At 52.8% G+C, this 15,531-nt stretch overlaps 1 protein-coding gene across 1 annotated transcript in view; it reads right to left on the bottom strand.

Moving 5' to 3' along the window:
• Positions 1 to 14,245, bottom strand: part of LOC128776599 (serine/threonine-protein kinase MARK2-like) — a 29,674-nt gene extending 15,429 nt beyond the window's left edge. Inside the window, exons 1-4 of the mRNA XM_053901567.1 lie at positions 13,874 to 14,245; positions 12,793 to 13,837; positions 12,216 to 12,449; positions 6,551 to 6,618 (exon numbers count right to left, since the gene is read on the bottom strand). Of these exons, the coding sequence (XP_053757542.1) occupies positions 6,551 to 6,618; positions 12,216 to 12,449; positions 12,793 to 13,734 (1,244 nt within the window). The 5' untranslated portion in view covers positions 13,735 to 13,837; positions 13,874 to 14,245. The remainder of the gene's footprint in view (positions 1 to 6,550; positions 6,619 to 12,215; positions 12,450 to 12,792; positions 13,838 to 13,873) is intronic.
• Positions 14,246 to 15,531: the final 1,286 nt, after the last annotated feature.

Below are 15,531 nucleotides of genomic sequence, written 5' to 3'. Positions count from 1 at the left end.
GCGGAGCACTTTGAATTTCCTTCCAGAACTTTTCCTTCGCATTCACATCACAGCCACGTTCCTTGGCTATTTGTTGCACAAGGCCTGGCTTGGGGCCTTTCTCGGTTTTTGACACGCTTGCCTCACTAAGCGGAATCACTTCTACCTTTTCACGTGAAGTGAGAGACGTGGGAGTCCTCATTTCACTCGAACGTGTAGAGACCACTGTAGGCCTCTTCACTGGCCTGATTTCAATATTATTGTGTCTCGGGGAACAGGGAGCCCCGAGGAGAGGAAGGGGGGAAGGGGAGGGGCTAGTCGCTGGAGCCGTCAGAACACGCACATCTTTCGATTAAATTCCCCATCTTTCATGGACGCGGTTCACGGCACCTCAAATCAGTTACAGCAGCAACATTCAACAATCTCTGATCACGGATCGCCAGAACAAATAGATTAACAACGAAAAAATTTGAAACACTGCAAGAATTACTGAGATGTGACACAGGGATGTGAAGCGAGCAAATGCTGCAGAAGAAAGGGTGCCGAGCGACTTGGTTAAAGCAGGGTCACCACGAATCTTCGATTGGTAAAAAGAAAAAAAAATGCAGTATCTGCAAAGCGCAATAAGGTAAGATGTGCTTGTACTCAAAACATATTTGAGGAACGAGCAAATGAACGAGTCTGCTTACATGATGACGGATAAAGTCGCTGGGCTTTTTACTCAAGTGATCGGTCCTCTTCCTTCACCACCAAGCCTGCCAACTTCCCTCTCCCCTCTCCTTTCTCCTTGGCCTCCCTGAGAATACCCTCCTTTGTGGCTCCTGCAGGAGCAGGAACTTGGGCGTGGAAGGTCCTGAGAGCCCCCTGTGGGACCTGCCCATGATGCTCCAGAGAAGTCCCAGCTCCCGGCTGTGCTGCGGCCTCACCCTGGCTGGCCTCTCTGAGCCGGCCACTCACCCCTTTGTCCATATCCAGCCATTCCTCAACTCCTGGCCCATTGTCAGCCTCCCTTTGGATCCAGGGACACTGAGCATCTCTGGCATAGAAACAAAGACACAGGCACGTCTGAGAGATCTGCAGGGATTTTCCTGAGAAAGCCTTACCCTCCAGGGGAGGGGGGGTGATGCTCAGCTGTTTGGAGCTCCTGCCAGGTCTCTTTAGTCTGGAGCTCCCCCATGGAAGATGAACAGGCATAAGGCAGCTTGTGTAGGGCTAGGGTGGGCAGGGCCTGGAGGAACCGGACAGCCCGGTCTGGAGCAGGGCAGCTTGGTGGAGGGCAGCTCAGCACCCCCAGGCTCTACAGGCAGTCCTGAAACCCAGAGAGCAGAGATGACACCAGGAGGGAGCCAACTGCAACGCCTTCTGGGGCCAAGCTGATCCGCGCTGTGCAGCGTTGAAGCTGACTGCAAAAAGGAGTGAGCTCCCCGTCTCCGTGACTAAGAAAGCAAGGGTCTGTCAGGGGCAGAAGAAGGCCTTGGGAGCCTCTGCCAGCCCTGAGGACTCTGGATCCCAGGGATGTCCCCATGAAGTTCTCAGGGAAGTCCTGGTGTTGCCCCAAGCCCAATGTCATGGGGTGTAATACTACGATGTCCCAGCAGAGGGCAGCATGTGGCTGCCACACAGTCCTGGAAAGAGTTGCTGGCAAAACCCCAAACCTCTGGGACTCAAGGAGGTCCAGAGAGGCCCAACAGACCTGGCTCCCTCCCAGGCCTGCCCATGAGACCGCTCGCCACCTCCACACCCACGCCAGTCCCTACATCTTGTTTCTAGATTGGATCCTTTTGGCAACATCTCCGTGCGTGGGATTGTTTTAGCCCCACCCAGGTCCAAAGTCACCCCTCAGTGGCCTCACCCATGCACTAAGTCAGACTTGAAGGTCCCACTCAGATACTGTCACTTCTCAGTGACCCACCCAGGTCCTAAGTCACAAGGTGTCCCTCGGCAGTCTGCTCTGAGAGCCTGGGGAGGTGGGCCGGGCTGTGCCTGGTCAGCTGCCATATCCTGCCTTGAGGACACTAATTTCGCATTTATCAATTTCCACTGTCCGTTTTTCTTATGTATTTTAATCCAAGGCATTTTGAGTCCTGCCTCCCACAGCCCTGTGAGGAGCTTATAGGCCTGGCCCTGCCCTGCCTGTGCTCAGGAAGATCGTCACTCCGGCTCTGACACCAGGTTCAGGGTGAGCACAGCCCGCACACGGTCTCCCAGGAGGCCACGAGCCTCTAAAAGCAGCTTCCAGAGGAGGAGCGATGTCTCAGGGAGGGGACTGCACTGTGTGACCCTGGGGACTGCCTCACCCTGACCCTCAGGCTCCTCGTCTCTCACGTTTGCCATAAGGAGGTGGTGGCAGAGAAGCAGCCACGTCCACTGATGGGGGGTTGAGCGTGAGTGGTCACAGCAGCCTCTTTCTTCTCCTCAGGCCCATAGAACAGAAGTAGAAACCGAGGACAGTGAAGCTCGGGGTCTGTCTCTCCCCACACGGCTGAGCAGAGGGGCCCAGGAGCCAAACCCAGGCCAACTGATTCCAGCAACCACATGTTCGCGAGGGCCTTCTCTCAGTCAGTCCTACACCTGCTAAGCTGTGTGACCTGGGGTAGAGTGCATGCCCTCTCTGGGCTTCTACTGGAAATTCAGGGAGGGTGGGAGTTCAGTTCGATCATTACCTCCCCGGAAAGCAGAGGAGCACATTCAGATTATTCACGAACAAAGGCTTCACTGATGTCAAATCAGACCCTAAGCGAGGTAGGTGTTCTGTACTTGGCGCACGGTAGGGGTTCAGAGGGGCCACTGCTGCTGTTTCACCATGGTAGTGACCATGGTCATCAGTGAGCTGGCACCAGTCAGATCTTGCTCTCTGAGCACCCTCCCTCTTCCTCACCTTGCTCTAGGCTTACTGCACAGGCGAATGAGCCAGAGACTGCCACCATCCCTGTCCCTGGGGTCCCCTGGGCTGCGTGTGACCCGGTCCAGATGGTCACTGCCTTCCCCAGAGGCGAGCCCAGCTGGGCAGGGTCTCGCCCTTCCTGAAGCCTCCTCATGGTTCCTCTAACCAAAGCATCAAATGTCCACCCCAGGCTTCTTGAACCAGAACCCCGGGGCAGGTCCAGCCCTCGGGGTGTTAACAGCCTTCCCGCCGACATCCTTGCAGCCCCATTAGGGAGACACTACCTCTTGAGAGGCAGGAACACAGGCTTTGGCACCGATGGAGCAAAGGATATTGTAATGCATGCCCTGCACTTCCCAGAGGCCAAGCTCCCTTCCTGCTCCGTCACCCCTCCCTCCCCAGCCATCTGGGGCTTTTTCTGCCACTCCAAGTCTCCAGGTAGGCCCCAATGGGGATGCTGAGGACACAATCGCCAGCCTTTTAGGAACGCGTGTTTGTGAATGAAGCCTGGACGTCTTCTTGCAGAGAATGCTGAGTGAGCCTTTCGGGGCTGGCAATTTGCAGAGCAGTCCAGATGTGGCAGGACAATGGGGGTCTGATTGGCAGGGGAGCAGGAAGGGCCAGCAGCTGCAGAGCAAGGAAAGGTAGGGTGTAGGAGGGGGGCGGTGCACAGGAAAATCTGCAGGGAGGTAGGAGTCCTGCAAAGGCATGGGGCGGGCCAGGTCTCATTCTACAGCCCCAAATAAAAGCACTGACCCAGCTGTACTGGAGAAAGGCCTGGGCAGGAGGCAGAGGGACTGGCGTGAGAGAGGAAGGAGGCAGCAGGCTTCTCCTGAGAACTCTGTAATTCATTCATTTATCTGTGTACTCATTAAGTCACTCATGCATGCATGAACGCCTTTGGAAGGCATCATCATGAAATGGCAACAGCTCTCAAGGGCCATTCAGACTCTGTGGTTTAAATTCTGGCTCCTGCACATATCTGGGTCCTTCTGCCCCAGTACCCACATCTGCGCCATGAGCTTGGTATGACGCTAAAAAAAGGATCATACAGGTAAAAATGCTCAGCACCACCCTTGACTCTTAGTAGGTGCTTACTAAGCATGGGCTCAGCTTTCCCGTCTCCTCTTTTCCCTCTCGGTCATTCTGACATCTTTTTTTTTTTTTTTAAATTTTTTTTTCAACGTTTTTTATTTATTTTTGGGACAGAGAGAGACAGAGCATGAACGGGGGAGGGGCAGAGAGAGAGGGAGACACAGAATCGGAAACAGGCTCCAGGCTCCGAGCCATCAGCCCAGAGCCTGACGCGGGGCTCGAACTCACGGACCGCGAGATCGTGACCTGGCTGAAGTCGGACGCTTAACCGACTGCGCCACCCAGGCGCCCCACGGTCATTCTGACATCTTTTGAGTAGCTAGTATGTATCAAGAACGGACCTGGCCAGTGGGAGACAGACAAAGGCAAGACCCCTAGACCGGGCTCTGGCTCTTGAGAAGTTCACAGTCATGGAGGCAAAGGATGGCGAGGGACAGGCCTCTAAGTGACATCAGGGAAGAGGTAAATGGCCATTCATTTATTTGCTCATCCCTTTAGTTATTCATCCAATTAAAGGTATTATGTCACCGCCTGAGGCGGCACAAAGCAAGGCCCTTCCCACAAGGGATTCACAATCTAGCAAGAATCCAGTATGTTTGGAACATAGAAGTCAAGCAACTGACAGTACTGGGAAGGCAGCACAGAGGAGGTGCAGTATGAGCTAGGTTTTGAAGAATGCGTAAGAGTTCCCTAGGGGAAGGAGACAAGAAAGCACACTCCCAGACAAGAAACAGGACAAGCAAAAACATAGCAGGCTTCTGGTACTTGGAAAGACTGTCCTAGCAGAGTGCAAACCTGCTTGGCTCTAGACTCAAAATACATCCTCATGCCCTCCGGAGACACGGAAGAAACACCAGCTGTGGTCTGTGACCGGTTCTGGGCCTTCAGAGAGAGTTCTCATTTACTGAGCATCTATTCTCTGCCTAAAGTCTCCCAGGCCTTCGTATACGTGGCCTCCTTCCATGCTTGCAAACCTTTGAGAGTGGTCTGGTTTTCTCCTGGCTCAGGAGGAAGTTGAGGCTCCAAGACAGAAAGCGACTTACCCGCTAATACCACTGGTCGGGAGAAGAGCTGGGGTTTGAATCCAGATCTGCCTAACTCCAAAGCAATGGTCTTCCCCTGCCCTGCATTTGGACCTAGATCCGCTGTCCTCGGTCACTAAGTCCTCCACATGGGATCTTCGTTCTGTCTGCTGGCATGATATGCAAGCTCCACGCCCCACCCCCCCCACCCCTGCTCCTGGGCCCGGGGGCTCGAGCCTCTGGCCATGCTCCTGGGCTAGCATGAACCCTTCTGGATTTCACACCATCGCCCTTCACCTTTGAGGATCTGGCCTCAGCCCCTCCCTCTGTGAAATGGAGCCTGGCCCCTCAGCTCTGCCATTCCTGACACCCCTCTCCCCACCCTTTGCCTCCGCATCTGCAAAACCCTGATAAACCATCTCTGGGCCTTTAAGGGCTTTTTATTTCTCCAGCCACGCTTTTCTCTACATTTTAATAAGCTGCCTGCAAAATTGGTGATTGATGAGTAAGAATGAGGAGGATGTGGGGCTGAACATTTTTTTCCTCGGAATCGCTTCTGGCTGCGCACTCGACTTTAAATTGATTAATAACGTGCGGGTCCAACATTAATTATCAGCCATTTGTCACCGGGGAAGGCTGAGGCCTGAGCCCTGCTTGCAGACCTTGTCCTCATGGCCAGCTCCATGGCACTGTGGGAGATGCCCAGCTGCCCTTCGTGGGCACCGAAGGCCCCGGACACTTAAGGCCCTTGCTGAGCTCGGCCCCTGGAACCCTGAGCACTGTGGCGGCATCTAGAGGCCGAAACTGAGCATCCCAGGGTGATAGCGCTCCTGATGCGTGCCTGCCCCCAGGTGGCTCATGGCCTCACCAGACCCTAGGCTGGCTCTGAATAAGGTTAAAAGGATCCCAGAAGACCCTGGAATTTCTTCATTCAACCAACACAGAGCAGCTATTACATGCAGCCATTTTTGGGGGCACTGAGCAGTGAGCGAGACAAGGTCCCTGACTTTTGGGGAGGCTGATAACAGAAGCATAGGGAAGTGCAGCGATGTCGGGGAGTGGGAGGAAGCTAAGATCTCTGAAGGAAAGCAAAGCTGGTAAGGTTGGAAGGGCCAGGAAGAGGGCGAGAATTACCCATTTAAATAGGGGTTGGGGAAGCCCTTGCTGAGGAGGGGAGTGAAGGAAGGAGCCGCAGACGTATCTGAGGAAGAACATTCACGGCAAAGGGAGCAGCAGTGCAAAGGCCCTGAGGTAGGGGGAAATGGATGATTAGAAATAACACTTTGCTCCATGAATGAAGTCGGTCACAAAAGACCACAGAGCGCATGGTCCCGTTTATAGGAATATTCAGGACAGGCGAGTCCACAGAGACAGGAAATGGGTAAGTGGTTGCCAGGGGCTTGGAAGACGGGGGTAATAACGGGGAATGACTATTAATGGGTATAGGTTTATGGGTGATGCAAACATCACAAAATTAGACAGTGGTGATGGTTGCACAACTCTGAATATACTAAAACCGTTGCCTTGCATGCTTTAAGCGGGTGAGCTTTCTAGTATGTAAATTACCTACCGACGAAGCTGTTGCACAATGACTATGTCACATGTCAGGTAGCCAACAGTGCCCTGAAGGAGAAGGAACTGGGATAAGATGGGGAGGGGGGTTAGGAGGCGACACTTGAGCAGAGACCTGAGTGGAGTTTCAGGTCCAGGAATGGGTGCAGCTGGACTAGGCTGCCTGTGTCTGCCACCTGGGGAAGTTGATGCCGGAGTTGGGCACGTGGGCGTGTCAGACTCCGGCCTGGGGGTGCTGACAAGTACTCGGTGGGGTGGGAGAGGAAGGCGCTTCAGGTGTGCTGGATGGCATTTCATGAGAATCTGACGTTTTAAAACCACTAAGACTTGCATCCTCTCAGAGCCAGTGGGACAAAGGCTTTTCAGGCTCAGGTCCCTCGGGTGGTCACGGAGGTCACTACCGTCCTCTGTTCAGAAAGAGCGGAGGCGGCACCAGGCGGGGCTTACGGGTAGTGGCCATTCTGTGCCTGAGTGCTGGCCCAGGCATCCGTAGCCCTTAGAGGCCCCGCTTAAGTCACATCACTGGCAGAGCTCGATCTTTTGGGAAGCCACAGTCAGTATTTACCGGAATGAAGCAGGCCAAGGTAAATGGGACTTCTCCCAGATCACCCTGGGGCTCCAGCTCTGGGAGGGCTTCTTGGCCCTACGTTTTAGGAAAATAGCCATCAGTGTTCCCCAAAAGGTCTCCCTTGGGGCAGCTTTAGATACCAGGAAAGCCCCCTCAACCTCAAAGTGCTCCCTGTTTGTGCCCAATTCACCTTGTCTCCCTATAAAAGCAGAACCAGCGATGAAGGAGGTGGTTCTGGGCAGAGGGCTCAGCACGTGCAAAGGCCCTGAGTGAGGTAGGAGTGTGCCTGGTGTGTTCCAGGATCAGCGAGGAGGCCGCTGTGCTGGTGCAGAGGGAGTGATGGGGACAGTTGAGGAGGGGTGGTCAGAGGACTGGCTGGTGCAGGCTTTGGATGGCCTTGGCCTTTACTCTAAGGTGGGAGCCTTGGGAGGGCCCCTCTGGCTTTGTGCTGAGAACAGATAGCAGGGTGGCAAGGGCAGGAACAGGGAGGGCAGGGAGGAGGCTGGTACAAGGGGCCATGGGAGAAGACTTCCCCATGACCTTGAGTGAAGCTCCACCCACTCCTCCTTAGCATAGAGTGGGGGGGAGATCCAATGAGGCAGATGAAGACCATAGTCCTCCTTCCAAAATGAGGTTTGGCTGGCTCTTTCCTCTTCTGTCTTTATACCAGGCTCTTCCTACATCTAGGCCTTTGCACACACTGTTCCCTCTGCCCAGGACACTCTTCCCTCTCTCCTCATCTGCCTGGTGAAACTTCATCGTCAAGTCCTAACCCCTTGGGTGTTGGGGTGGTTTCCTCTGCTGGGGTTGGCAGCCCAGGGTGAGGCATTTCCCCTCAACACACACAGAGGGCTTGGACTTTCAGTGCAGACCGGCCTCCAGGACATCCCCTTGAGGCCCGCCCTCCGAGCTGGGACAGAGCCAGGGGCTGAGGACACCACAGGGTTACCTATCCTCAGGTCAGTGGTTTGGGACTGGTGGAGGGGGTGGCGGGCAGACCCAGCACAATGCCACCAAGTGAGGGTAAATCCAGCAAAGCCCAGGATTCCGGGCCAAGTCAGGTTGTGTCTCTGGCTGAATTTTTGCAAAGCCTCACACTCTGTTCATTGATTAATTGTACAAATGTTTACCGAACCCTGGCCTAGGCCCTGGGGATTGGGCGGTAAGTAGGAATGCTACCTATCCTGCTACCATGGGGGTAGGGATAGACGGGAAGCTTGTGCACAGGTGCACACTCAATACTTGGAGAGGGCACTACGCGCCGTGAAGGTGTCTGGGGATGGTCCGGGAGTGTTTCCCAAGGAGGTGACCTGTGAGCTGAGACCTGGATAGTGACAAGGCACCAGTCATGCAAAGACCTGGGATGCTAGTGGTTCAGACAGGGAGTGGCCAGTGCAAAGTCCCTGAGGCCAGAGAACACCCTGTGTACTTGAAGAGCTGCAAGGGGAACGGAGTGTCTGAAGGGGAGTGCCCCTTCAGGGGAGGTAGAGGGGGAGGCGGGGCAGGTGTGATGGGGAATCTAGATTTTGGGCAAAGTGCAAAGCACCGGGTGTTCCAAACCAGCAACATGATGGGGTTTGTGCTTATAAAAGCTCCCCCTGCTGAGACAGTAGAAAGGAAACGGAGACCCAGGAGGCCCTTGGGTGGATGGGCAGTGTGATGCCTGAAGGGCCACTGGTGCTAAAAAGCCTGGAATTGGGGGGGAGGCGGTGGAGATATAGGCTGGAGATATAAATTTAGAGGCCATCTTTCAGTTTCATTGTTTCAGAGATAAACCCTTATAAAGTCCAGCGATCAATAAGCAGACTAACACTGGCCATCTTCCCCACCCAAATCCTGAGAGAGCATTTCACGAGTAAGTGCTTTCAAAATGACTCTGGTCTAGGGAGGGAAGGAGGGGCTGCGGTGAGACAGGAGCCCAGGCACCAGCCGGCGCTTGATAAAGTCTGCCCACGCCTCAATGGCATCCACTCACCAGGGGCAGTGTGAACAGTCACCTGCCTACATTCTAGAGCAGCGCAGCCCAAGATGGGCCGGGGCTGCTGAGCCAGGCCCTGGGCCCAGCCCTGCTGTGATAGTGTGGGGACACCAAAGGAATACAGCCACGCCCGCTCCATGAGCTGTGGCAAAGCACTGCACTGGAGGCTCGGTTTCCTAGCTGTGTGGCCTTCAGCCCTGGCCAAGCGTCTCTGAGCTTTACTTTGTTTATCTGTGTAACGGGCATAAAATTACGTGTATGCCGCAGGGACTCCGTGAAAAGGAAACGAGCAGATCCACATCACCGGTTCTCCGCAATGGTGCCGCAGTCCCCTGGGGGTGTGGGGATCTGAAATTTGGGGGGTATTTGTGGATTGCCACGGTGATGTCTATTCACATCCCAGGCTACTGTTGCCAACTGCAGGCCACCGGGTCCTCCCCCCTCAAGGCCTTTGCACAGGCAGTTCTCCCTGAAACTGTATCTGCTCATTGTGTGTCGCACCCACTAGAGTGTGAGCTCCAGGAGGGCTGAGACGTGGGCCAGGGTGTTTACTCCCGTGTACCCAGCACTGAGGACGGGATTTGTCACAACCCACTTAACCTGACAATAATACCAGGGGTCAGGAGTTTCCAGATGAGGAAACTGAGGCAGGATAGGAGCTCCTCTGATGAGGACCCCAAGCAGAAACGCAGCGGGCTCCCCAGCTCTGAGCCAGAATCAGTACCCCAGGGCCCCACCGGGAGGCTGTGGGCACCTCCTCGGCCCCTCCCCGACCCATGTTCCCAGTGCACCTGGGGCCGATCAGCTCGGGGAAGGGGCCACATCATTCCTGCCACCTGCCTGTGCCGGAGCTGTCTGCACGCTCAGAAACCATCGGCTTCCCATTAGGCAGATCAATAGCTTCCACTGGTTTCCAATTTGTGTTTCCAGAAATTCATCTCCCAGCCACCTTTTTAATTAACCCCCTCCACCACACCTGGGGCACAGATAGATCACCCGCCCTGGGCCACCTCTGCAGACCACAGATCACGAGGCTCCGCGAGCCACAGGGGAGCTGCAGGTGTATTTAAAGCTGACCAGCTGCTTCCCTGTCACCGCAGGAGCTGAGCCTGCTGGCTGGATGCCATCCACTCTGTCCCCTGCTCCTCGCTGAACCCCCGTGGAAGGGACTGGGTCCTCCCTCACAGAAAGAAAGCAGGTGATGAGAGGCCAAGGCAGTGTCCTGAGGTCCCCCAGCTGGCAAGAGCTAGGACAAGTGCACCTTTGAGGTAGGCAATTGGCAAAGCGCTCCCCAGATGCCGCAGGACAATGGGGTCTGGCTGGCAGGTGAGCAGGAGGGGCCAGCAGCTGTAGGTTCAGGGCAGGAAAAGGTGGAGGGAGTGTGATCCCCAGGAGCCTCTGCTTTCCCACACCTGGGGTCTCCTGGGTATTCCGCACTGCTCACCTGTCTACCCCTCCGGGGCCTACTGCTGCATCCCTGGTGCCTGGCACATAGTAGGTGCTCAGTAATGGCCGCTAAATGAGCAGTAAATACTTGCCGCACTTTGCCCTGGGCAGTGTTCCCAGAGCTTCTCTAAATGACCTTATTTCAATTTCACAGCTGTCCTCGAGGCGGGCATCACTAGCGTATGCATTTTATAGGTGGGAAGACTGAGGCCCCGAGAGGCTAAGTGACTTCCCCAAGGTCACACGGCGAGTCAGTGGTAGAGCTGCGATCTGAACCTGACTCTGGAACTGCACTCCACGCTCCCTTACCTATTCCCGGTGGCCTCAGCTCTGAAGGGCAGGAACTGGGTCCTGTGCCCCATGGAACCTCCACCATATATACCATCATGTAAACGTGTTTGTTGAGTGAATAAATGAGTGAATTACGCACTCCTTGTCCTTTAAAACACAGTACAACCAGTCTGCTGGCACAAATCTGGAGTGTTTCTGGTCGGGGATGAAGGGGAGAGAGGAGTGAATCTCCTGGGGCACCCAGAGGTGACAAGCCTCTCAGTAGTTACAACTCGGGGGCCATTACTAGGGACCCTCTGATCTCACCCCACCTCCTTCCTCACCAGTCTGTTATATTGGGGTTCTCTGTCATGTATACAGAGGGCACAGAGCCATGATTTGGTTTTATGTGGTGTCTTAAGACTTTCCAGTGAGATAAGTGGATTACTGTTGACCCAACATCTGGGCAAAAAGAGCCTGCTATGCGTGGTCATCCAAGTCAGCTTCTGGAGGTGGCCAAAGTGAGACATGAAGGGAAGGGGGCCATGATGGACCCTGCACCTGTGGCCAGTGAGAGCAGGTGAGTCCGGAGCCAGGGCAGAAGGGAGGAGGGGGACAGCAGGGGGGAGGGTGGGGTAGGGAGAGCTGGGACATCCACCGGCTGAGGTCTGGTCCCCAGTGGGTGCACAGGAAAGAGAGGGTGATATCCAGAGTGTTTGCACCCAGCTCATTCCTTCCCCACCAGGTGGGCAGTCCCTGGAAGGGGACCCGGGGCTCCCATTGCCCACATGCCATTGTGACCCACCCCCGGGGCTCCCGCTGCCCACACCCCTTTGTGACCCACCCCCGGGGCTCCCGCTGCCCACACCCCATTGTGACTCACCCCCCGGGTTCCCGCTGCCCACACCCCATTGTGACCCACCCCCTGGGCTCCCGCTGCCCACACCCCATTGTGACCCACCCCCGGCGCCCCGCTGACCACACGCCATTGTGACCCACCCCCCGGACTCCTGCTGCCGATACCCCCATTGTGACCCACCCCCGGGGCCCCTGCTGCCCACATGCCATTATGACAAATAATGACAAATCTACTTCAGCTCAACCCCCGCAACATATATGCTGGCAATCATCCTCCACGCTTATGGCCTGCCCAGATCCATCTAAAGGGTCTCATGGCTGAGGTTTCATTAAACGGCAAGAAACGGCGTTTTCCTGGCAACAGCTAGCCCCTCAATGTCCTGGAACCTTGAGTCCTAGAGTAAGTCTCCAAGGAATTCTGGCTCTCTCCCTAACCCCCTCCCAACCTGAGGGTATATAATGAGCTACCCGTCACGACGCCAGTGCAGCTCTCCCTGCCCATGGGACCTGTCCCCGTGCTTTAATAAAATCACCTTTTTGCACCAAAGACTTCTTCACGAATTCTTCCTTGGCCATCGGCTCCAGACCCACGAACCCCCCATCACTCCAAAACTTCACCACCTCCACCTTGTGCTTCCTACAACTCCACATCCAGCAGGTCACTCTCCCACTGACACTCCTCCAGCCTGTGAAGCTGTTCTGGATCTGGTCCCACCCGTCGCCCTGGCCAATCTCCTGTGCCATGTCCCCGGGCTTCCTGGAGCTCAGCATCGTTCCCTGCACTTAAAACGCAGGGACGGGGCTCCTGGGTGGGCCTCAGTGGCTCAAGCGTCCCACTCTTGGTCTTGCTCAGGTCGCCATCTCACAGTTTTGTGAGCTGGAGCCCCGCGTCGGGCTCCGAGCTGATAGCACAGAGTAGACTTGGGATTCTCTCTCTGTCCCTCCCCCACTCGCACTGTCCCTTCTCTTTCAAAACAAACATTTTTCCTTTAAAGTTAAAAAACAAAATAAAATAAAGGCATGGACACGTGGCTCTCATGGCTCTCATTTATTTGTTTTTTTGGGGTTGTATTTTATTTTTCTTAAATACATTTTTTAATTTATTGAGATGTTTGAGAACCTGATTTTTTGGCTCTAGGGACATCCTCCTTGGCTGCCTGTATTCACTGCTGGTGTCGGAGTTTGTGGCTGGCGAGTTGCATCTGGGCCCGCTAATCGTGGTCACTATAGTAGTCCCTTCAGAGGTCAGACTACTCTGCTCTGAGGACAGGCCTGTGCTGGAACAGGTTGGGATGGGGCCCCAGCAGCAGATTCTTCTTGGTGTCCTGATCGTGGGCTGGATAGTTGTCAACGTGTACCACAGGTTTTCACTCTCCAGGGACATGAAAATCAAAGCACTGTGTTCCCAGTTTTCAATATTTCGTTCCGCGTCCCAGAAGACTTCCCCCTCAAACGGCTCCAACCCGGTGGCCAAGCAGTACCAAACCACCCCCAGGCTCCCAGAGTTTACGGAAGGGGTGTCCTCCCTTTGCTGCAGGAAGAGTCGCGGGGCAGAATAAGGGGGGCTGTCCCAGAAAGTGTGGAGTTTGTAGCCAGCAAACTGGATGCTCAGTCCAACCCCCGTGCGTTTTACCTTCAGCTTCTTGCCAAAAAGCAATGTCTCTAACTTCAGATACCCGCCGGTCATACCTTGTTGGTGGCAGTACTCCACCACCGATAACAGCCGGCAGAATGTGTCTGGAACCTCCTCCGTCACTTGGCCACGGTGCGTAGAATCGTCATGCAGGTTGTCTCTGCTTACATATTCTGCAAGGAGAACCAATGTTTCCTTGGTGTTGATCACCTCAAGTGACTTGACAACACTTGGGTGACTTGAGGTCTTCATATTCTGGGCTTCACGACAAAGTCCCTGGAGGCCAGCGGGGTCCTTCTGGGTTTTCTTGATGAACGTCACATCAGACTGCTTCCTGGGGGGGACGCTGCCCTCACTGGTGATCTCGGGGATCTCGTAAATACAGAAGTCCTCCTCACCAGCGGTAATGGCCTTACGCCCCTGAAGCATGGTGACCTACTAACTATACTAACGCTAAATAATGCTAATTACACGGACTATGCTAACCAACAATACCAACCTACAAAATACTAACAATACTAACAATACTATGCTTATGAACTATACTAACAACGTGAACTATACTAACAATATGAACTATACTAACAATATGAACTATACTAACTGTACTAAAACGCTAACACAAAAAAAAACAAATGAAAAACACACACGCGCACACACACACACTCACACACACACACACACACACACACACAAAGAAAATGAAGGGAGGAAATGAAGAAAAATTGAGAAAAAGAAAAACTAAAAAAGGAGAAAAAAAAGAAAAAAGTAAAAACAGAAAAAGGCAAAAAAAATTGGGAGAGAAAAGGAGTAGAGAAAAAAGAAAAATGAAAATAAAAAAACAAACAAAATGAAAAAAAGAGAATCGAAAACAAACTAGCTAGGGTCAAAGGCCGACAGGTCACCAAAGCTTCCTGGGCTGTAAAGACCAAACACCCAGCCGAGCCAGGGTCTTATATAGACAGGTGTTGCCATGACTTCACCATGGGGCTTTGTGAGGGCACAGCAAGAAATGGGCCAATTATGCAATCATGGCTGGGGATGTCTGAGACCACAGTGGTTTCCTCACTTTTTATTCCCAAAACCCCTTTACTCAATAAAAAAAAAAAAGACCCCCAATGGGCTTTTTGTTTGTTTGTGTGGGCTTTTCAAGATTGATATTTACTTTGTTAGAAATCAAAATCTATAAGATGGTTCAGTGGCCTTTTCACTTCAAGTTTAGAAAACTGTAATTTTGGCTTGTACAGACCTCGTAATGTCTACACTTAAAATACTCAGTTCCTGGTCTCAAAATGGTGCTACAACGTATAAGGAAATGTTGTGTTGTGTAAAACACGATAAGGCTCATTATTAACATCTATAAAGCTCAGAGGAACATTGCTTTTCATCATATTTTCACTGATAAGGTTGTGAGGAGATTTCTCATCAGAAACCTTGGAGGCTAGAAGGCATGGGTTGATGTGTTGAAAGCATTGAAGGAAAAAAGCTGTCAACCAAGAATCCTACATTTGGGAAAACTGTCCTTCAAAAATGAGGAAGAAATGAAGACATTCCCAGATCAACCAAAGCTGAAAGCCTTGCCCTGATGACTAGACCGGCCCTGCAGTGAAGGGGGTCCTTCAGGTTGAAATGAAAGGGCACTGAACAAGTAACTCGAAGCCTTCTGAAGAAATAATCTCCGGTAAAAGTAAGCAGACAGACAATTATGAACGCTAGTACTGTTATGACTTTGGTCTGTAGCTCTACTTTTGGTTCTCTATGTTAAGAGACTGATATATTTAAAAATCTAATTATTCATCTATGCTTTTGGACACAAGATGCATAAAGATGTAATTTTGTGACATTAACAACTGAAAGAAGGTGGGGTCAGGGCTGTAAAGTAGCAGAGTTTTCATGTGTTATTGAGGTTAAGCTGGTATAAATTGACATTACAATGTTGTAACTTTAGGATGTTAAAAGCAATCCCATGGTAACCACACACAACCACACACACACACACACACACACGCCACAGAACATACACAAAAGGAAATGAGAAGGGAATTAAAATGTTTCACTACAAAAAAAATCAACTAAATGCAAAAGAAGATAGTCATGCAGAAAATTTGAGACCGAAAGCAATTAAGGCATATAGAAAACAAAGAGCAAACCACAGAAGGAATTCCTTCCTTATCAGTAATGACTTTAAATGTAAGCAGATTAAACAGATTAGTGAAATGGATAAAA

The sequence above is a fragment of the Panthera pardus genome, unplaced genomic scaffold (assembly GCF_024362965.1).
Source record: "Panthera pardus isolate Hobbes unplaced genomic scaffold, ASM2436296v1 HiC_scaffold_1, whole genome shotgun sequence".
Classification (NCBI taxonomy): domain Eukaryota; kingdom Metazoa; phylum Chordata; class Mammalia; order Carnivora; family Felidae; genus Panthera; species Panthera pardus.
The sequence above is the reverse complement of the archived record's forward strand: the minus strand, read 5'-3'. Positions and strand labels throughout refer to the sequence as shown.